The sequence below is a fragment of the Oncorhynchus tshawytscha genome, linkage group LG21 (genome assembly GCF_018296145.1).
Source record: "Oncorhynchus tshawytscha isolate Ot180627B linkage group LG21, Otsh_v2.0, whole genome shotgun sequence".
In the NCBI taxonomy this organism is placed as follows: domain Eukaryota; kingdom Metazoa; phylum Chordata; class Actinopteri; order Salmoniformes; family Salmonidae; genus Oncorhynchus; species Oncorhynchus tshawytscha.
In genome coordinates this window covers 32,036,015-32,061,204 of record NC_056449.1, presented here as the reverse complement: position 1 = coordinate 32,061,204, position 25,190 = coordinate 32,036,015, and the positions used below count along the sequence as shown (strand labels likewise).

The 25,190-nt window shown below is 42.9% G+C and overlaps 1 protein-coding gene across 2 annotated transcripts in view; it reads left to right on the top strand.

Moving 5' to 3' along the window:
• The window catches only part of LOC112257011 (serine/threonine-protein phosphatase 2A 55 kDa regulatory subunit B beta isoform-like), a 107,981-nt gene extending 83,179 nt beyond the window's left edge, over window positions 1-24,802 (top strand). For both annotated transcript variants that reach the window (XM_042303332.1, XM_042303333.1), the window contains exons 5-10: window positions 1,102-1,279; window positions 1,515-1,679; window positions 22,741-22,910; window positions 23,420-23,511; window positions 23,711-23,834; window positions 24,554-24,802. In XM_042303332.1, coding sequence (XP_042159266.1) covers window positions 1,102-1,279; window positions 1,515-1,679; window positions 22,741-22,910; window positions 23,420-23,511; window positions 23,711-23,834; window positions 24,554-24,709 — 885 coding nt within the window. In that variant the 3' untranslated portion in view covers window positions 24,710-24,802. The remainder of the gene's footprint in view (window positions 1-1,101; window positions 1,280-1,514; window positions 1,680-22,740; window positions 22,911-23,419; window positions 23,512-23,710; window positions 23,835-24,553) is intronic.
• Window positions 24,803-25,190: the final 388 nt, after the last annotated feature.

Genomic DNA, 25,190 nt, shown 5'->3' with positions numbered 1-25,190 from the left:
GGAGACAGGGAGAGAGGGAGACAGGGAGATAGGGAGAGAGGGAGACAGGAAGACAGGGAGATAGGGAGACAGGGAGAGAGGGAGACAGGAAGACAGGGAGACAGGAAGACAGGGAGATAGGGAGACAGAGAGATAGGGAGAGAGGGAGACAGGGAGAGAGGGAGACAGGGAGATAGGGAGACAGGGAAAGAAGGAGACAGTGAGAGAGTGATCGAAATGTGCACTGAGATGAATACGATGAAAGGGATCATCTCTCTCTTTCGCTCTCCTTTCTTTGCAACCCCATCACCCAGGCAACCATGGTCTTTAATTCTCACACAGAGAGTCCCGGTTCAGTGCATCTATTAGTGGCCTCTCTCCTCTGTCTCTGTCTCTCTCTCTCTCTCTCTCTCTCTGTCTCTCTCCTCTGTCTCTCTCTCTCTCTCTCTCTCTCTCTCTCTCTCTCTCTCAATTCAATTCAATTCAAGGGGCTTTATTGGCATGGGAAACATGTGTTAACATTGCCAAAGCAAGTGAGGTAGATAATATACAAAAGTGAAATAAACAATAAAAATGTACAGTAAACATTACTCATACAGAAGTTTCAAAACAATAAAGACATTGCAAATGTCAAATTATATATTCTATATATATATATATATATATATATATATATATATATATATACAATGCTGTAACAATGTACTCTCTCTCTCTGTCTCTCTCTCTCTTTCTCTCTCCTATCTCCTCTGCTTTTCCTATGTCCTCATGTACTGTATGTCATATACCATAATGGATTACAGCTAGTTCCTCTGCAGGGCTCAGTGGTACCACTCAGGCCATCCCTGTCCCCTCAGTCCTAAGCTCACTAGGCATGCTGCTGTGCAGTCTACCACTACATTAAAGTGGAGACATACAGTACATGAAGTGTAGCAGAGACTTAATGGCTGTATAGAACCAGGCGTTCACTGTGTACGGAAATAGAAAGAGATGTCAATCGGTGAATGTTCTCTCCGTCTTAGATTCTAAGATCTGTGAGGCAATTAAGTTTTATGATATTTAAGAGTCAGTCATGTCATGTGAAAATATGCACTGTGTTAAACCTCCCTTCCTCCCTGCCAGGTTCCTGTCCTCCAGAACACAGATCTGATGGTGGAGGCGACAGCGCGGCGTGTGTTCAGTAACGCCCACACCTACCACATCAACTCCATCTCTGTGAACTCTGACCTCCAGACCTACATCTCCACCGACGACCTCAGGGTCAACTTGTGGAACCTGGAGATCACCGACCAGAGCTTCAGTATCCTTTCACCTTTACCCTTTAACCCCATACTAACATACCCACTGTCGTAGTTTATCTGTCTACAACATTTATAGGTTACCGACTGCTGCTTCTAATAACCTTTGACCTCTAGGAACAAGTGCTAAAGGCTGTATTCTGTTCCTCTTTCTCTATAAACAATCCAAAACATTTAACTGAATGTGACATCCTGTTGTTCTCCAAAAGTGTTATTTCTCCCTGAGCCCGTCCCCAGACATCGTGGACATTAAGCCGTGTAACATGGAGGATCTGACGGAGGTGATTACAGCAGCAGAGTTTCATCCTCAGCAGTGTAACACCTTGGCTTACAGCAGCAGTAGAGGGTCAGTACGACTCTGTGACATGAGGAAACAGGCGCTCTGCGACACACACTGCAAGTGTGAGTACTGGGAACAGGCATACACACAGACACACACACACGCACGCACACACTCCAATCAGACATGGCGCATGGTGTGACAGCCATGTCACTATCTGTGGAGGGGGAAATAGATTCATAAAAGAAGGGAGAGAGGGAAGTCAAGTCTCGGTCTCGGTCTCGATTGAACCAACCTTTAACCTGGGGCGGCAGGGTAGCCTAGTGGTTAGAGCGTTGGACTAGTAACCTGACAAGGTACAAATCTGTCGTTCTGCCCCTGAACAGGCTGTTAACCCACTGTTCCTAGTCCGTCATTGAAAATAAGAATTTGTTCTTAACTGACTTGCCTGGTTAAATAAAATAAATGATCCTACTACAGTCAATGGCATGGCTAGGACTGATAACCACAAACATCAATACGGTTGTCTGTCTGTCTTCTCACCCAGTCAAGACAAGGAATGGCTCAATGTCTCAAAGCCCCTGTCTGTCTCTGGGAGCGTCAGATGATATGCATATCCCTCTGAAGGAAATTAATAATGAATACATTGACATTTAAGCCTGAGGATTGATGGTGTAAGATGTTAAATAAATACATATACTATAATAATAACATACCCAACAACATACCCATATCCCAGTGGAAATACTACGGCTGATTCCCAAACGGCACCCTATCCCCTATATAGTGTACTACTGTTGACCAGAGCCCCTATATAGTTTACTACTGTTGACCAGAGTCCATATCCCCTATATAGTGTACTACTGTTGACCGGAGTCCCTATATAGTGTACTACTGTTGACCAGAGTCCATATCCCCTATATAGTGTACTACTGTTTACCAGAGTCCATATCCCCTATATAGTGTACTACTGTTGACCGGAGTCCCTATATAGTGTACTACTGTTGACCAGAGTCCATATTCCCTATATAGTGTACTGCTGTTGACCAGAGTCCATATCCCCTATATAGTGTACTACTGTTGACCGGAGTCCCTATATAGTGTACTACTGTTGACCAGAGTCCATATTCCCTATATAGTGTACTGCTGTTGACCAGAGTCCATATTCCCTATATAGTGTACTACTGTTGACCAGAGTCCATATCCCCTATATAGTGTACTACTGTTGACCAGAGTCCATATTCCCTATATAGTGTACTACTGTTTACCAGAGTCCATATCCCCTATATAGTGTACTACTGTTGACCGGAGTCCCTATATAGTGTACTACTGTTGACCAGAGTCCATATTCCCTATATAGTGTACTGCTGTTGACCAGAGTCCATATCCCCTATATAGTGTACCACTGTTGACCGGAGTCCCTATATAGTGTACTACTGTTGACCAGAGTCCATATCCCCTATATAGTGTACTACTGTCCCTATATAGTGTACCATATCCATATTCCCTATATAGTGTACTACTGTTTACCAGAGTCCATATCCCCTATATAGTGTACTACTGTTGACCGGAGTCCCTATATAGTGTACTACTGTTGACCAGAGTCCATATCCCCTATATAGTGTACTACTGTTGACCAGAGTCCATATTCCCTATATAGTGTACTACTGTTTACCAGAGTCCATATCCCCTATATAGTGTACTACTGTTGACCGGAGTCCCTATATAGTGTACTACTGTTGACCAGAGTCCATATTCCCTATATAGTGTACTGCTGTTGACCAGAGTCCATATCCCCTATATAGTGTACTACTGTTGACCAGAGTCCATATCCCCTATATAGTGTACTACTGTTGACCGGAGTCCCTATATAGTGTACTACTGTTGACCAGAGTCCATATTCCCTATATAGTGTACTGCTGTTGACCAGAGTCCATATCCCCTATATAGTGTACTACTGTTGACCGGAGTCCCTATATAGTGTACTACTGTTGACCAGAGTCCATATTCCCTATATAGTGTACTGCTGTTGACCAGAGTCCATATCCCCTATAAAGTGTACTACTGTTTACCAGAGTCCATATCCCCTATATAGTGTACTACTGTTGACCAGAGTCCATATCCCTATATAGTGTACTACTGTTGACCAGTCCCAAATAGTCCACCAGAGTATATCCCTATATAGTGTACTACTGTTGACCAGAGTCCATATTCCCTATATAGTGTACTACTGTTTACCAGAGTCCATATCCCCTATATAGTGTACTACTGTTGACCAGAGTCCATATCCCCTATATAGTGTACTACTGTTGACCGGAGTCCCTATATAGTGTACTACTGTTGACCAGAGTCCATATACCCTATATAGTGTACTACTGTTGACCGGAGTCCCTATATAGTGTACTACTGTTTACCAGAGTCCATATCCCCTATATAGTGTACTACTGTTGACCGGAGTCCCTATATAGTGTACTACTGTTGACCAGAATCCATATCCCCTATATAGTGTACTACTGTTGACCAGAGTCCATATTCCCTATATAGTGTACTACTGTTTACCAGAGTCCATATCCCCTATATAGTGTACTACTGTTGACCGGAGTCCATATTCCCTATATAGTGTACTACTGTTGACCAGAATCCATATCCCCTATATAGTGTACTACTGTTGACCAGAGTCCATATTCCCTATATAGTGTACTACTGTTTACCAGAGTCCATATCCCCTATATAGTGTACTACTGTTGACCAGAGTCCATATTCCCTATATAGTGTACTGCTGTTGACCAGAGTCCATATCCCCTATATAGTGTACTACTGTTTACCAGAGTCCATATCCCCTATATAGTGTACTACTGTTGACCAGAGTCCATATCCCCTATATAGTGTACTACTGTTGACCGGAGTCCCTATATAGTGTACTACTGTTGACCAGAGTCCATATCCCCTATATAGTGTACTACTGTTGACCGGAGTCCCTATATAGTGTACTACTGTTGACCAGAGTCCATATCCCCTATATAGTGTACTACTGTTGACCAGAGTCCATATCCCCTATATAGTGTACTACTGTTGACCGGAGTCCATATCCCCTATATAGTGTACTACTGTTGACCGGAGTCCCTATATACTGTACTACTGTTTACCAGAGTCCATATTCCCTATATAGTGTACTACTGTTTACCAGAGTCCATATCCCCTATATAGTGTACTACTGTTGACCAGAGTCCATATTCCCTATATAGTGTACTACTGTTTACCAGAGTCCATATCCCCTATATAGTGTACTACTGTTGACCAGGTCCAGTCCCTATATAGTGTACTACTGTTGACCAGAGTCCATATTCCCTATATAGTGTACTACTGTTTACCAGAGTCCATATCCCCTATATAGTGTACTACTGTTGACCGGAGTCCTATATAGTGTACTACTGTTGACCAGAGTCCATATTCCCTATATAGTGTACTGCTGTTGACCAGAGTCCATATCCCCTATATAGTGTACTACTGTTGACCGGAGTCCCTATATAGTGTACTACTGTTGACCAGAGTCCATATCCCCTATATAGTGTACTACTGTTGACCAGAGTCCATATCCCTATATAGTGTACTACTGTTGACCAGAGTCCATATCCCTATATAGTGTACTACTGTTGACCAGAGTCCATATCCCCTATATAGTGTACTACTGTTGACCGGAGTCCCTATATAGTGTACTACTGTTGACCAGAGTCCATATCCCTATATAGTGTACTGCTGTTGACCAGAGTCCATATCCCTATATAGTGTACTACTGTTGACCAGAGTCCATATCCCTATATAGTGTACTACTGTTGACCAGAGTCCATATCCCCTATATAGTGTACTACTGTTGACCAGAGTCCATATCCCTATATAGTGTACTACTGTTGACCAGAGTCCATCCATATCCCTATATAGTGTACTACTGTTGACCAGAGTCCATATCCCTATATAGTGTACTACTGTTGACCAGAGTCCATATCCCTATATAGTGTACTACTGTTGACCGGAGTCCCTATATAGTGTACTACTGTTGACCAGAGTCCATATTCCCTATATAGTGTACTACTGTTTACCAGAGTCCATATCCCCTATATAGTGTACTACTGTTGACCGGAGTCCCTATATAGTGTACTACTGTTGACCAGAGTCCATATCCCCTATATAGTGTACTACTGTTGACCAGAGTCCATATCCCTATATAGTGTACTACTGTTGACCAGAGTCCATATTCCCTATATAGTGTACTACTGTTTACCAGAGTCCATATCCCCTATATCTGTTGACCGGAGTCCCTATATAGTGTACTACTGTTGACCAGAGTCCATATTCCCTATATAGTGTACTGCTGTTGACCAGAGTCCATATCCCCTATATAGTGTACCACTGTTGACCGGAGTCCCTATATAGTGTACTACTGTTGACCAGAGTCCATATCCCCTATATAGTGTACTACTGTTGACCAGAGTCCATATTCCCTATATAGTGTACTACTGTTTACCAGAGTCCATATCCCCTATATAGTGTACTACTGTTGACCAGAGTCCATATCCCCTATATAGTGTACTACTGTTGACCGGAGTCCCTATATAGTGTACTACTGTTGACCAGAGTCCATATACCCTATATAGTGTACTACTGTTGACCGGAGTCTACTACTGTTTACCAGAGTCCATATCCCCTATATAGTGTACTACTGTTGACCGGAGTCCCTATATAGTGTACTACTGTTGACCAGAGTCCATATCCCCCTATATAGTGTACTACTGTTTACCAGAGTCCATATCCCCTATATAGTGTACTACTGTTGACCAGAGTCCATATTCCCTATATAGTGTACTACTGTTGACCAGAGTCCATATCCCTATATAGTGTACTACTGTTGACCAGAGTCCATATTCCCTATATAGTGTACTACTGTTTACCAGAGTCCATATCCCCCTATATAGTGTACTACTGTTGACCCGGAGTCCCTATATAGTGTACTACTGTTGACCAGAGTCCATATCCCTATATAGTGTACTATATAGTGTACTACTGTTGACCGGAGTCCCAAATAGTCCTGTTGATCCATATCCCTATATAGTGTACTACTGTTGACCAGAGTCCATATCCCTATATAGTGTACTACTGTTGACCAGAGTCCATATCCCCTATATAGTGTACTACTGTTGACCAGAGTCCATATCCCTATATAGTGTACTACTGTTGACCGGAGTCCCTATATAGTGTACTACTGTTGACCAGAGTCCATATACCCTACTGTTGACCGGAGTATATAGTGTACTACTGTTTACCAGAGTCCATATCCCCTATATAGTGTACTACTGTTGACCGGAGTCCCTATATAGTGTACTACTGTTGACCAGAATCCATATCCCCTATATAGTGTACTACTGTTGACCAGAGTCCATATTCCCTATATAGTGTACTACTGTTTACCAGAGTCCATATCCCCTATATAGTGTACTACTGTTGACCGGAGTCCATATTCCCTATATAGTGTACTACTGTTGACCAGAATCCATATCCCCTATATAGTGTACTACTGTTGACCAGAGTCCATATTCCCTATATAGTGTACTACTGTTTACCAGAGTCCATATCCCCTATATAGTGTACTACTGTTGACCAGAGTCCATATTCCCTATATAGTGTACTGCTGTTGACCAGAGTCCATATCCCCTATATAGTGTACTACTGTTTACCAGAGTCCATATCCCCTATATAGTGTACTACTGTTGACCAGAGTCCATATCCCCTATATAGTGTACTACTGTTGACCGGAGTCCCCCTATATAGTGTACTACTGTTGACCAGAGTCCATATCCCTATATAGTGTACTACTGTTGACCGGAGTCCCTATATAGTGTACTACTGTTGACCAGAGTCCATATCCCCTATATAGTGTACTACTGTTGACCAGAGTCCATATCCCCTATATAGTGTACTACTGTTGACCGGAGTCCATATCCCTATATAGTGTACTACTGTTGACCGGAGTCCCTATATACTGTACTACTGTTTACCAGAGTCCATATTCCCTATATAGTGTACTACTGTTTACCAGAGTCCATATCCCTATATAGTGTACTACTGTTGACCAGAGTCCATATTCCCTATATAGTGTACTACTGTTTACCAGAGTCCATATCCCCTATATAGTGTACTACTGTTGACCGGAGTCCCTATATAGTGTACTACTACCAGAGTCCATATTCCCTATATAGTGTACTACTGTTTACCAGAGTCCATATCCCTATATAGTGTACTACTGTTGACCGGAGTCCCTATATAGTGTACTACTGTTGACCAGAGTCCATATTCCCTATATAGTGTACTGCTGTTGACCAGAGTCCATATCCCCTATACTACTGTTGACCGGAGTCCCTATATAGTGTACTACTGTTGACCAGAGTCCATATCCCCTATATAGTGTACTACTGTTGACCAGAGTCCATATCCCTATATAGTGTACTACTGTTGACCAGAGTCCATATCCCCTATATAGTGTACTACTGTTGACCAGAGTCCATATCCCTATATAGTGTACTACTGTTGACCGGAGTCCCTATATAGTGTACTACTGTTGACCAGAGTCCATATCCCTATATAGTGTACTACTGTTGACCAGAGTCCATATCCCCTATATAGTGTACTACTGTTGACCGGAGTCCCTATATAGTGTACTACTGTTGACCAGAGTCCATATCCCTATATAGTGTACTACTGTTGACCAGAGTCCATATCCCTATATAGTGTACTACTGTTGACCGGAGTCCCTATATAGTGTACTACTGTTTACCAGAGTCCATATCCCTATATAGTGTACTACTGTTGACCAGAGTCCATATCCCCTATATAGTGTACTACTGTTGACCAGAGTCCATATCCCCTATAAGTGTACTACTGTTGACCGGAGTCCCTATATAGTGTACTACTGTTGACCAGAGTCCATATTCCCTATATAGTGTACTACTGTTTACCAGAGTCCATATCCCCTATATAGTGTACTACTGTTGACCGGAGTCCCTATATAGTCTACTGTTGACCAGAGTCCATATTCCCTATATAGTGTACTACTGTTGACCAGAGTCCATATCCCCTATATAGTGTACTACTGTTGACCAGAGTCCATATTCCCTATATAGTGTACTACTGTTTACCAGAGTCCATATCCCCTATATAGTGTACTACTGTTGACCGGAGTCCCTATATAGTGTACTACTGTTGACCAGAGTCCATATTCCCTATATAGTGTACTACTGTTGACCAGAGTCCATATCCCTATATAGTGTACTACTGTTGACCGGAGTCCCTATATAGTGTACTACTGTTGACCAGAGTCCATATCCCTATATAGTGTACTACTGTTGACCAGAGTCCATATTCCCTATATAGTGTACTACTGTTTACCAGAGTCCATATCCCTATATAGTGTACTACTGTTGACCAGAGTCCATATCCCCTATATAGTGTACTACTGTTGACCGGAGTCCCTATATAGTGTACTACTGTTGACCAGAGTCCATATACCCTATATAGTGTACTACTGTTGACCGGAGTCCATATCCCCTATATAGTGTACTACTGTTTACCAGAGTCCATATCCCTATATAGTGTACTACTGTTGACCGGAGTCCCTATATAGTGTACTAGTCCAGAATCCATATCCCTATATAGTGTACTACTGTTTACCAGAGTCCATATCCCTATATAGTGTACTACTGTTGACCGGAGTCCATATTCCCTATATAGTGTACTACTGTTGACCAGAGTCCATATCCCCTATATAGTGTACTACTGTTGACCAGAGTCCATATTCCCTATATAGTGTACTACTGTTTACCAGAGTCCATATCCCCTATATAGTGTACTACTGTTGACCAGAGTCCCTATATAGTGTACTACTGTTGACCAGAGTCCATATCCCCTATATAGTGTACTACTGTTGACCGGAGTCCATATATAGTGTACTACTGTTGACCAGAGTCCATATCCCTATAGTGTACTACTGTTGACCAGAGTTCATATTCCCTATATAGTGTACTACTGTTGACCAGAGTCCATATCCCCTATATAGTGTACTACTGTTGACCGGAGTCCCTATATACTGTACTACTGTTTACCAGAGTCCATATTCCCTATATAGTGTACTACTGTTTACCAGAGTCCATATCCCCTATATAGTGTACTACTGTTGACCAGAGTCCATATTCCCTATATAGTGTACTACTGTTTACCAGAGTCCATATCCCCTATATAGTGTACTACTGTTGACCGGAGTCCCTATATAGTGTACTACTGTTGACCAGAGTCCATATTCCCTATATAGTGTACTACTGTTTACCAGAGTCCATATCCCCTATATAGTGTACTACTGTTGACCGGAGTCCCTATATAGTGTACTACTGTTGACCAGAGTCCATATTCCCTATATAGTGTACTGCTGTTGACCAGAGTCCATATCCCCTATATAGTGTACTACTGTTGACCGGAGTCCCTATATAGTGTACTACTGTTGACCAGAGTCCATATCCCCTATATAGTGTACTACTGTTGACCAGAGTCCATATCCCTATATAGTGTACTACTGTTGACCAGAGTCCATATCCCTATATAGTGTACTACTGTTGACCAGAGTCCATATCCCTATATAGTGTACTACTGTTGACCGGAGTCCCTATATAGTGTACTACTGTTGACCAGAGTCCATATTCCCTATATAGTGTACTGCTGTTGACCAGAGTCCATATCCCTATATAGTGTACTACTGTTGACCGGAGTCCATATAGTGTACTACTGTTGACCAGAGTCCATATCCCCTATATAGTGTACTACTGTTGACCAGAGTCCATATCCCCTATATAGTGTACTACTGTTGACCAGAGTCCATATCCCCTATATAGTGTACTACTGTTGACCAGAGTCCATATCCCTATATAGTGTACTACTGTTGACCAGAGTCCATATATATGTACTACTGTTGACCAGAGTCCATATCCCCTATATAGTGTACTACTGTTGACCGGAGTCCATATCCCTACTCCATATAGTCCATATCCCCTATATAGTGTACTACTGTTGACCGAGTCCATATCCCCTATATAGTGTACTACTGTTTACCAGAGTCCATATTCCCTATATAGTGTACTACTGTTTACCAGAGTCCATATCCCCTATATAGTGTACTACTGTTGACCAGAGTCCATATCCCCTATATAGTGTACTACTGTTGACCAGAGTCCATATCCCCTATATAGTGTACTACTGTTGACCGGAGTCCCTATATAGTGTACTACTGTTGACCAGAGTCCATATCACCTATATAGTGTACTACTGTTGACCGGAGTCCATATCCCCTATATAGTGTACTACTGTTGACCGGAGTCCCTATATAGTGTACTACTGTTTACCAGAGTCCATATCCCCTATATAGTGTACTACTGTTGACCGGAGTCCATATCCCCTATATAGTGTACTACTGTTGACCGGAGTCCCTATATACTGTACTACTGTTTACCAGAGTCCATATTCCCTATATAGTGTACTACTGTTTACCAGAGTCCATATCCCCTATATAGTGTACTACTGTTGACCAGAGTCCATATTCCCTATATAGTGTACTACTGTTTACCAGAGTCCATATCCCCTATATAGTGTACTACTGTTGACCGAGTCCATATAGTGTACTACTGTTGACCAGAGTCCATATTCCCTATATAGTGTACTACTGTTTACCAGAGTCCATATCCCCTATATAGTGTACTACTGTTGACCGGAGTCCCTATATAGTGTACTACTGTTGACCAGAGTCCATATTCCCTATATAGTGTACTGCTGTTGACCAGAGTCCATATCCCCTATATAGTGTACTACTGTTGACCAGAGTCCATATTCCCTATATAGTGTACTACTGTTTACCAGAGTCCATATCCATAATATAGTGTACTACTGTTGACCGGAGTCCCTATATAGTGTACTACTGTTGACCAGAGTCCATATTCCCTATATAGTGTACTGCTGTTGACCAGAGTCCATATCCCCTATATAGTGTACCACTGTTGACCGGAGTCCCTATATAGTGTACTACTGTTGACCAGAGTCCATATCCCCTATATAGTGTACTACTGTTGACCAGAGTCCATATCCCTATATAGTGTACCTGTTGACCGGAGTATATAGTGTACTACTGTTGACCAGAGTCCATATCCCTATATAGTGTACTACTGTTGACCAGTCCCTATATAGTCCATATATCCCCTATATAGTGTACTACTGTTGACCAGAGTCCATATTCCCTATATAGTGTACTACTGTTTACCAGAGTCCATATCCCCTATATAGTGTACTACTGTTGACCGGAGTCCCTATATAGTGTACTACTGTTGACCAGAATCCATATCCCCTATATAGTGTACTACTGTTGACCAGAGTCCATATTCCCTATATAGTGTACTACTGTTTACCAGAGTCCATATCCCCTATATAGTGTACTACTGTTGACCAGAATCCATATCCCCTATATAGTGTACTACTGTTGACCAGAGTCCATATCCCCTATATAGTGTACTACTGTTGACCAGAGTCCATATTCCCTAGAGTCCATATCCCTATATATAGTGTACTACTGTTGACCAGAGTCCATATCCCTATATAGTGTACTACTGTTGACCGAGTCCATCCCTATATGTACTACTGTTGACCAGAGTCCATATCCCTATATAGTGTACTACTGTTGACCAGAGTCCATATCCCCTATATAGTGTACTACTGTTGACCGGAGTCCCTATATAGTGTACTACTGTTGACCAGAGTCCATATTCCCTATATAGTGTACTACTGTTGACCAGAGTCCATATCCCTATATAGTGTACTACTGTTGACCAGAGTCCATATCCCTATATAGTGTACTACTGTTGACCAGAGTCCATATCCCTATATAGTGTACTACTGTTGACCGAGTCCCTATATAGTGTACTACTGTTGACCAGAGTCCATATCCCCTATATAGTGTACTACTGTTGACCAGAGTCCATATCCCTATATAGTGTACTACTGTTGACCGGAGTCCCTATATAGTGTACTACTGTTGACCAGAGTCCATATCCCCTATATAGTGTACTACTGTTGACCAGAGTCCATATCCCTATATAGTGTACTACTGTTGACCAGAGTCCATATATATAGTGTACTACTGTTGACCGGAGTCCCTATATAGTGTACTACTGTTTACCAGAGTCCATATTCCCTATATAGTGTACTACTGTTTACCAGAGTCCATATCCCCTATATAGTGTACTACTGTTGACCAGAGTCCCTATATAGTGTACTACTGTTGACCAGAGTCCATATCCCCTATATAGTGTACTACTGTTGACCAGAGTCCCTATATAGTGTACTACTGTTGACTAGAGTCCATATTCCCTATATAGTGTACTACTGTTGACCAGAGTCCATATCCCCTATATAGTGTACTACTGTTGACCGGAGTCCCTATATAGTGTACTACTGTTGACCAGAGTCCATATTCCCTATATAGTGTACTACTGTTGACCAGAGTCCATATCCCCTATATAGTGTACTACTGTTGACCAGAGTCCATATCCCCTATATAGTGTACTACTGTTGACCAGAGTCCATATCCCCTATATAGTGTACTACTGTTGACCGGAGTCCCTATATAGTGTACTACTGTTGACCAGAGTCCATATCCCCTATATAGTGTACTACTGTTGACCAGAGTCCATATCCCCTATATAGTGTACTACTGTTGACCAGAGTCCATATCCCCTATATAGTGTACTACTGTTGACCAGAGTCCATATCCCTATATAGTGTACTACTGTTGACCAGAGTCCATATCCCCTATATAGTGTACTACTGTTGACCAGAGTCCATATCCCCTATATAGTGTACTACTGTTGACCAGAGTCCATATCCCCTACTACTGTTGACCAGAGTCCATATTCCCTATATAGTGTACTACTGTTTACCAGAGTCCATATCCCTATATAGTGTACTACTGTTGACCAGAGTCCATATCCCCTATATAGTGTACTACTGTTGACCAGAGTCCATATCCCCTATATAGTGTACTACTGTTGACCAGAGTCCATATCCCCTATATAGTGTACTACTGTTGACCGGAGTCCCTATATAGTTTACTACTGTTGACCAGAGTCCATATTCCCTATATAGTGTACTACTGTTTACCAGAGTCCATATCCCCTATATAGTGTACTACTGTTGACCGGAGTCCCTATATAGTGTACTACTGTTGACCAGAGTCCATATTCCCTATATAGTGTACTGCTGTTGACCAGAGTCCATATCCCCTATATAGTGTACTACTGTTGACCAGAGTCCATATTCCCTATATAGTGTACTACTGTTTACCAGAGTCCATATCCCCTATATAGTGTACTACTGTTGACCGGAGTCCATATCCCCTATATAGTGTACTACTGTTGACCAGAGTCCATATTCCCTATATAGTGTACTGCTGTTGACCAGAGTCCATATCCCCTATATAGTGTACCACTGTTGACCGGAGTCCCTATATAGTGTACTACTGTTGACCAGAGTCCATATCCCCTATATAGTGTACTACTGTTGACCAGAGTCCATATTCCCTATATAGTGTACTACTGTTTACCAGAGTCCATATCCCCTATATAGTGTACTACTGTTGACCAGAGTCCATATCCCCTATATAGTGTACTACTGTTGACCGGAGTCCCTATATAGTGTACTACTGTTGACCAGAGTCCATATACCCTATATAGTGTACTACTGTTGACCGGAGTCCCTATATAGTGTACTACTGTTTACCAGAGTCCATATCCCTATATAGTGTACTACTGTTGACCAGAGTCCATATCTACTATATATCCCCTATATAGTGTACTACTGTTGACCAGAGTCCATATCCCTATATAGTGTACTACTGTTGACCAGAGTCCATATCCCCTATATAGTGTACTACTGTTGACCAGAGTCCATATATATAGTGTACTACTGTTGACCAGAGTCCATATCCCCTATATAGTGTACTACTGTTGACCAGAGTCCATATCCCCTATATAGTGTACTACTGTTGACCAGAGTCCATATCCCTATATAGTGTACTACTGTTGACCAGAGTCCATATTCCCTATATAGTGTACTACTGTTGACCAGAGTCCATATCCCCTATATAGTGTACTACTGTTGACCAGAGTCCATATCCCCTATATAGTGTACTACTGTTGACCAGAGTCCATATCCCTATATAGTGTACTACTGTTGACCGGAGTCCATATCTATATAGTGTACTACTGTTGACCAGAGTCCATATCCCTATATAGTGTACTACTGTTGACCGGAGTCCATATCCCCTATATAGTGTACTACTGTTGACCAGAGTCCATATCCCCTATATAGTCTGTTGACCAGAGTCCATATCCCCTATATAGTGTACTACTGTTGACCGGAGTCCATATCCCCTATATAGTGTACTACTGTTGACCGGAGTCCCTATATACTGTACTACTGTTTACCAGAGTCCATATTCCCTATATAGTGTACTACTGTTTACCAGAGTCCATATCCCCTATATAGTGTACTACTGTTGACCAGAGTCCATATCCCCTATATAGTGTACTACTGTTGACCAGAGTCCATATCCCCTATATAGTGTACTACTGTTGACCAGAGTCCATATCACCTATATAGTGTACTACTGTTGACCGGAGTCCATATCCCCTATATAGTGTACTACTGTTGACCGGAGTCCCTATATAGTGTACTACTGTTGACCGGAGTCCCTATATAGTGTACTACTGTTGACCAGAGTCCATATTCCCTATATAGTGTACTACTGTTTACCAGAGTCCATATCCCCTATATAGTGTACTACTGTTGACCGGAGTCCCTATATGGTGTACTACTGTTGACCAGAGTCCATATCCCCTATATAGTGTACTACTGTTGACCGGAGTCCCTATATGGTGTACTACTGTTGACCAGAGTCCATATTCCCTATATAGTGTACTACTGTTTACCAGAGTCCATATCCCCTATATAGTGTACTACTGTTGACCGGAGTCCCTATATAGTGTACTACTGTTGACCAGAGTCCATATTCCCTATATAGTGTACTGCTGTTGACCAGAGTCCATATCCCCTATATAGTGTACTACTGTTGACCGGAGTCCCTATATAGTGTACTACTGTTGACCAGAGTCCATATCCCCTATATAGTGTACTACTGTTGACCAGAGTCCATATTCCCTATATAGTGTACTACTGTTGACCAGAGTCCATATCCCCTATATAGTGTACTACTGTTGACCAGAGTCCATATCCCCTATATAGTGTACTACTGTTGACCGGAGTCCCTATATAGTGTACTACTGTTGACCAGAGTCCATATCCCCTATATAGTGTACTACTGTTGACCGGAGTCCCTATATAGTGTACTACTGTTGACCAGAGTCCATATCCCCTATATAGTGTACTACTGTTGACCGGAGTCCCTATATAGTGTACTACTGTTGACCAGAGTCCATATCCCTATATAGTGTACTACTGTTGACCAGAGTCCATATTCCCTATATAGTGTACTACTGTTTACCAGAGTCCATATCCCCTATATAGTGTACTACTGTTGACCGGAGTCCATATTCCCTATATAGTGTACTACTGTTGACCAGAATCCATATCCCTATATAGTGTACTACTGTTGACCAGAGTCCATATTCCCTATATAGTGTACTACTGTTTACCAGAGTCCATATCCCTATATAGTTGACCAGAGTCCATATTCCCTATATAGTGTACTGTGTTGACCAGAGTCCATATCCCCTATATAGTGTACTACTGTTGACCAGAGTCCATATCCCCTATATAGTGTACTACTGTTGACCAGAGTCCATATCCCCTATATAGTGTACTACTGTTGACCAGTCCATATCCCTATATAGTGTACTACTGTTGACCAGAGTCCATATCCCTATATAGTGTACTACTGTTGACCAGAGTCCATATCTACCCAGAGTCCATATCCCTATATAGTGTACTACTGTTGACCAGAGTCCATATCCCCTATATAGTGTACTACTGTTGACCAGAGTCCATATCCCTATATAGTGTACTACTGTTGACCGGAGTCCCTATATAGTGTACTACTGTTTACCAGAGTCCATATTCCCTATATAGTGTACTACTGTTTACCAGAGTCCATATCCCTATATAGTGTACTACTGTTGACCAGAGTCCATATTCCCTATATAGTGTACTACTGTTTACCAGAGTCCATATCCCTATATAGTGTACTACTGTTGACCAGAGTCCATATCCCTATATAGTGTACTACTGTTGACCAGAGTCCATATTCCCTATATAGTGTACTACTGTTTACCAGAGTCCATATCCCTATATAGTGTACTACTGTTGACCGGAGTCCCTATATAGTGTACTACTGTTGACCAGAGTCCATATTCCCTATATAGTGTACTGCTGTTGACCAGAGTCCATATCCCTATATAGTGTACTACTGTTGACCGGAGTCCCTATATAGTGTACTACTGTTGACCAGAGTCCATATCCCCTATATAGTGTACTACTGTTGACCAGAGTCCATATCCCTATATAGTGTACTACTGTTGACCAGAGTCCATATCCCTATATAGTGTACTACTGTTGACCAGAGTCCATATCCCTATATAGTGTACTACTGTTGACCGGAGTCCCTATATAGTGTACTACTGTTGACCAGAGTCCATATCCCTATATAGTGTACTACTGTTGACCAGAGTCCATATCCCCTATATAGTGTACTACTGTTGACCGGAGTCCCTATATAGTGTACTACTGTTGACCAGAGTCCATATCCCTATATAGTGTACTACTGTTGACCAGAGTCCATATCCCTATATAGTGTACTACTGTTGACCAGAGTCCATATCCCCTATATAGTGTACTACTGTTGACCAGAGTCCATATCCCCTATATAGTGTACCCCGGAGTCCTATATAGTGTACTACTGTTGACCAGAGTCCATATCTATATGTGTACTACTGTTGACCAGAGTCCATATCCCTATATAGTGTACTACTGTTGACCGGAGTCCCTATATAGTGTACTACTGTTGACCAGAGTCCATATCCCCTATATAGTGTACTACTGTTGACCGGAGTCCATATCCCCTATATAGTGTACTACTGTTGACCGGAGTCCCTATATAGTGTACTACTGTTTACCAGAGTCCATATTCCCTATATAGTGTACTACTGTTGACCAGAGTCCATATCCCCTATATAGTGTACTACTGTTGACCAGAGTCCATATTCCCTATATAGTGTACTACTGTTTACCAGAGTCCATATCCCCTATATAGTGTACTACTGTTGACCGGAGTCCCTATATAGTGTACTACTGTTGACCAGAGTCCATATTCCCTATATAGTGTACTACTGTTTACCAGAGTCCATATCCCCTATATAGTGTACTACTGTTGACCGGAGTCCCTATATAGTGTACTACTGTTGACCAGAGTCCATATTCCCTATATAGTGTACTGCTGTTGACCAGAGTCCATATCCCCTATATAGTGTACTACTGTTGACCAGAGTCCATATTCCCTATATAGTGTACTACTGTTTACCAGAGTCCATATCCCCTATATAGTGTACTACTGTTGACCGGAGTCCCTATATAGTGTACTACTGTTGACCAGAGTCCATATTCCCTATATAGTGTACTGCTGTTGACCAGAGTCCATATCCCCTATATAGTGTACCACTGTTGACCGGAGTCCCTATATACTGTACTACTGTTTACCAGAGTCCATATTCCCTATATAGTGTACTACTGTTTACCAGAGTCCATATCCCTATATAGTGTACTACTGTTGACCAGAGTCCATATCCCCTATATAGTGTACTACTGTTGACCGGTCCATATCCCTATATAGTGTACTACTGTTGACCAGAGTCCATATCCCTATATAGTGTACTACTGTTGACCAGAGTCCATATTCCCTATATAGTGTACTACTGTTTACCAGAGTCCATATCCCCTATATAGTGTACTACTGTTGACCGGAGTCCCTATATAGTGTACTACTGTTGACCAGAGTCCATATTCCCTATATAGTGTACTACTGTTGACCAGAGTCCATATCCCCTATATAGTGTACTATGTTGACCGGAGTCCCTATATAGTGTACTACTGTTGACCAGAGTCCATATCCCCTATATAGTGTACTACTGTTGACCAGAGTCCATATTCCCTATATAGTGTACTACTGTTGACCAGAGTCCATATCCCCTATATAGTGTACTACTGTTGACCAGAGTCCATATTCCCTATATAGTGTACTACTGTTGACCAGAGTCCATATTCCCTATATAGTGTACTACTGTTGACCAGAGTCCATATTCCCTATATAGTGTACTACTGTTGACCAGAGTCCATATCCCCTATATAGTGTACTACTGTTGACCGGAGTCCCTATATAGTGTACTACTGTTGACCAGAGTCCATATCCCTATATAGTGTACTACTGTTGACCAGAGTCCATATCCCCTATATAGTGTACTACTGTTGACCAGAGTCCATATCCCCTATATAGTGTACTACTGTTGACCAGAGTCCATATCCCCTATATAGTGTACTACTGTTGACCGTATAGTGTACTACTGTTGACCAGAGTCCATATCCCCTATATAGTGTACTACTGTTGACCAGAGTCCATATCCCCTATATAGTGTACTACTGTTGACCGGAGTCCATATATCCCCTATATAGTGTACTACTGTTGACCAGAGTCCATATCCCCTATATAGTGTACTACTGTTGACCAGAGTCCATATTCCCTATATAGTGTACTACTGTTGACCAGAGTCCATATCCCCTATATAGTGTACTACTGTTGACCTGTTGACCAGAGTCCATATCCCTATATAGTGTACTACTGTACTCCATATTCTGTTGACCAGAGTCCATATCCCCTATATAGTGTACTACTGTTGACCGGAGTCCCCCTATATAGTGTACTACTGTTGACCAGAGTCCATATCCCCTATATAGTGTACTACTGTTGACCAGAGTCCATATCCCCTATATAGTGTACTACTGTTGACCATATAGTGTACTACTGTTGACCAGAGTCCATATTCCCTATATAGTGTACTACTGTTGACCAGAGTCCCTATATAGTGTACTACTGTTGACCCATATATAGTGTACTACTGTTGACCAGAGTCCATATCCCTATATAGTGTACTACTGTTGACCAGAGTCCATATATATAGTGTACTACTGTTGACCAGAGTCCATATTCCCTATATAGTGTACTACTGTTGACCAGAGTCCATATCCCCTATATAGTGTACTACTGTTGACCGGAGTCCCTATATAGTGTACTACTGTTGACCAGAGTCCATATCCCTATATAGTGTACTACTGTTGACCAGAGTCCATATCCCCTATATAGTGTACCCTGTTGACCGGAGTCCCATATAGTGTACTACTGTTGACCAGAGTCCATATCCCCTATATAGTGTACTACTGTTGACCAGAGTCCATATCCCTATATAGTGTACTACTGTTTACCAGAGTCCATATCCCCTATATAGTGTACTACTGTTGACCAGAGTCCATATCCCCTATATAGTGTACTACTGTTGACCGGAGTCCCTATATAGTGTACTACTGTTGACCAGAGTCCATATCCCTATATAGTGTACTACTGTTGACCAGATATAGTGTACTACTGTTGACCAGAGTCCATATCCCCTATATAGTGTACTACTGTTGACCGGAGTCCCTATATAGTACTACTGTTGACCAGAATCCATATCCCTATATAGTGTACTACTGTTGACCAGAGTCCATATCCCTATATAGTGTACTACTGTTGACCAGAGTCCATATCCCCTATATAGTGTACTACTGTTGACCAGAATCCATATCCCTATATAGTGTACTACTGTTGACCAGAGTCCATATTCCCTATATAGTGTACTACTGTTGACCAGAGTCCATATCCCTATATAGTGTACTACTGTTGACCAGAGTCCATATTCCCTATATAGTGTACTACTGTTGACCAGAGTCCATATCCCTATATAGTGTACTACTGTTTACCAGAGTCCATATCCCTATATAGTGTACTACTGTTGACCAGAGTCCATATCCCCTATATAGTGTACTACTGTTGACCGGAGTCCCTATATAGTGTACTACTGTTGACCAGAGTCCATATCCCTATATAGTGTACTACTGTTGACCGAGTCCCTATATAGTGTACTACTGTTGACCAGAGTCCATATCCCCTATATAGTGTACTACTGTTGACCAGAGTCCATATCCCTATATAGTGTACTACTGTTGACCGGAGTCCATATCCCTATATAGTGTACTACTGTTGACCATAGTCCCTATATAGTGTACTACTGTTGACCAGAGTCCATATCCCTATATAGTGTACTACTGTTGACCAGAGTCCATATCCCTATATAGTGTACTACTGTTGTGTACCAGAGTCCATATCCCCTATATAGTGTACTACTGTTGACCAGAGTCCATATCCCCTATATAGTGTACTACTGTTGACCAGAGTCCCCCTATATAGTGTACTACTGTTGACCAGAGTCCATATCCCCTATATAGTGTACTACTGTTGACCAGAGTCCATATCCCTATATAGTGTACTACTGTTGACCAGAGTCCATATCCCTATATAGTGTACTACTGTTGACCAGAGTCCATATCCCCTATATAGTGTACTACTGTTGACCGGAGTCCATATCCCCTATAGTGTACTACTGTTGACCAGAGTCCATATCCCTATATAGTGTACTACTGTTGACCAGAGTCCATATCCCCTATATAGTGTACTACTGTTGACCAGAGTCCATATCCCTATATAGTGTACTACTGTTGACCAGAGTCCATATCCCCTATAGTGTACTACTGTTGACCAGAGTCCATATCCCCTATATAGTGTACTACTGTTGACCGAGTCCCTACTGTTGACCAGAGTCCATATCCCCTATATAGTGTACTACTGTTGACCAGAGTCCATATCCCTATATAGTGTACTACTGTTGACCAGAGTCCATATATAGTGTACTACTGTTGACCAGAGTCCATATATAGTGTACTACTGTTGACCGGAGTCCATATCCCTATATAGTGTACTACTGTTGACCAGAGTCCATAGTGTACTACTGTTGACCAGAGTCCATATCCCTATATAGTGTACTACTGTTGACCGGAGTCCATATCCCTATATAGTGTACTACTGTTGACCAGAGTCCATATCTGTTGACCAGAGTCCATATATAGTGTACTACTGTTGACCAGAGTCCATATCCCCTATATAGTGTACTACTGTTGACCGGAGTCCATATCCCCTATAGTGTACTACTGTTGACCAGAGTCCAGTATATCCCTATATAGTGTACTACTGTTGACCAGAGTCCATATCCCCTATATAGTGTACTACTGTTGACCAGAGTCCATATTCCCTATATAGTGAACTACTGTTGACCCGTACACACACACAGACACACAGACACACACACACACACACACACACACACACACACACACACACACACACACACACACACACACACACACACACACACACACACACACACACACACACACACACACACACAGCCCTGTGATGAATACCACCTGTTAATCCAGCAGGACTCCAGTAAGCCCAGCGCCATGACATTGATTTGTTTTCTTTTCTCCCTCATCCCTTTATCCCCTCGTTTTCATCCCTCGTTAGACTCCCCACTGACACAACACAGAGCTGTTCTCCCTGTGTCAACATAGCAGGGGTGGAACACACACACACACACACACACACACACACACACACACACACACACACACACACACACACACACACACACACAACACACACACACACACACACACACCAAGCAGACAGAGAATTCATTCAATTCAGCTTGTTATTACTGTGGTGTAACTGTTCATTTCCTTCCCTCCCTCCCTCCCCCTCCCTCCCTCCCTCCCTCCCTCCCTCCCTCCCTCCCTCCCTCCCTCCCTCCCTCCCTCCCTCCCCTCCCTCCCTCCCCCTCCCTCCCTCCCTCCCTCCCTCCCTCCCTCCCTCCCTCCCCCTCCCTCCCTCAGTCTTTGAGGAGCCAGAGGACCCCTCCACTCGTTCATTTTTCTCAGAGATCATCTCTTCCATCTCAGACATCAAGTTTAGTCACAGCGGGCGCTTCTTGATGACACGGGACTACCTGACGGTCAAGGTGTGGGACCTCAACATGGAGACCAGACCGGTCCAGACATACCAGGTGGTGTACGCTGTGTGTGTGTTCTCTGTGTGTGTGTACACTGTGTGTGTACGCTGTGTGTGTTTTGCCATGCGTGTGGCCGTGTGTGGATGCGTGCATGTGTGTGTGACTATTGATTGACTTTTGATTACTTCACACCCTAGACATGCTTCATGATGACATGTTCATCCCGTGCCTGACTGATGACACGATCACTCTGCGCCTGACAGGATCTGACCTTCCCAGTATGGCTGTCTTTGACCAGATAGTGTAGACCGGGAGTCACCTGTCACTGTGGGTCACTGTGGGGGGTTTACTAACAGCCAGTATCAGTCTTACAAATGAATCCAGGGTCCAGTAAGTCTTCCCTGGGGTAATTCGTAGGGAAGACAGATGATTGGGTTGAGTGATGGGGAGGTTGTCTATGTCATTTGATTTGATTTATCTAAACACCTTGCTCTCCAGAAGGGTAGTTTCATCGTTCATATCAGTGACATTGTAACAATAGTGATCTTGTTGTTTGTCCCCAGGTCCATGACTACCTGAGGGGTAAGCTGTGTTCTCTGTACGAGAACGACTGCATCTTCGACAAGTTTGAGTGTGTCTGGAACGGGTCAGACAGGTGAGTGTGATCTTGCGTGTGTGTGTGTGTGTGTGTTAGTGTGTGCGTGTGCGTGTGTGTGTGTGTTAGTGTGTGTGTGTGTGTGTGTGTGTTAGTGTGCGTGTGTTAGTGTGTGTGTGTGTGCGTGCGTGTGTGTGTGTGTGTGTGTGTACAGTATGTGTGTGTGTCTGTGTGTAAATCTCCTCTTGTCTCTCTCCAGTGTCATAATGACGGGGTCATATAATAATTTCTTCCGGATGTTTGATCGGAACACCAAGAAAGATGTGACTCTGGAGGCTTCCAGAGAGAACAGCAAACCCCGGGCCATCCTCAAACCACGCAAGGTAATACTGTAACACAATTACATGTGAAATATGTACCAAAACTCTTTTCTTTTGGGTTGATGGTATGTCAAAAGAAGATTCTATGTGGTATATTTTGTAAGTCTTTGTATGATTATTGGATAGAGAGAGTTAGAGGTGAAAGATAGAGTGCTGAAATAGCAGAGGCCGGATTGTAAGCCATGGTATGTGTGCAGATTGCTAGACAACCCTAGGCCATTGATGGATTTGTTTTAATGGATTTGTGTAAGATTAGCAAATGTCCAATGTTAGGATTTTGTTTATGTGAAACTGAAGAGGAGGAAATACTAACAATCTGTGTTAGTATGTGCTCATGAAGTCTCTCCTGTCCTCACCTCCTCTCCTCACATCTCCTCTCCTCACATCTCCTCTCCTCACCTCCTCTCCTCACATCTCCTCTCCTCACCTCCTCACCTCTCCTCACCTCCTCTCCTCACATCTCCTCTCCTCACCTCCTCTCCTCACATCTCCTCTCCTCACCTCCTCACCTCTCCTCACCTCCTCTCCACGCATCTCCTCTCCTCACCTCCTCTCCTCGCATCTCCTCTCCTCACCTCCTCTCCTCAACTCCTCACCTCCTCATCTCACCTCTCCTCATCTCCTCTCCTCAATCATCCTCACCTCTCCTCACCTCTCCTCACCTCTCCTCACCTCCTCTTCTCACCTCCTCTTCTCACCTCCTCTCCTCTCTTCCTCTCTAGGTGTGTGTGGGTGGGAAGCGTCGTAAAGACGAGGTGACTGTTGACAGTCTGGACTTCAGTAAGAAGATCCTCCACTCCGCCTGGCACCCACAGGAAAACATCATCGCCGTGGCAGCCAGTAACAACCTCTACATCTTCCAGGACAAGGTCACCTAGGCAGAAGAGGAAAAGGATGGAGTGGAGATAGAGAGGCGAGAGGAATGGAGGGGAGTTAGAGAGATGAGGAGAGGAATGGAGGGGAGATAGAGAGGCGAGAGGAATGGAGGGGAGTTAGAGAGATGAGGTGAGGAATAGAGGGGAGATAGAGAGACACGAGGAGAGGAATGGAGAGGAGATAGAGAGACACGAGGAGAGGAATGGAGGGGAGATAGAGAGATGAGGTGAGGAATAGAGGGGAGATAGAGAGACACGAGGAGAGGAATGGAGAGGAGATAGAGAGACACGAGGAGAGGAATGGAGAGGAGATAGAGAGATGAGGTGAGGAATAGAGGGGAGATAGAGAGACACGAGGAGAGGAATGGAGAGGAGATAGAGAGATGAGGTGAGGAATGGAGAGGAGATAGAAAGACAAGAGGTGAGGAATGGAGAGATAGAGATGAGAGGAATGGAGGGGAGATAGAGACACGAGAGGAGGAAT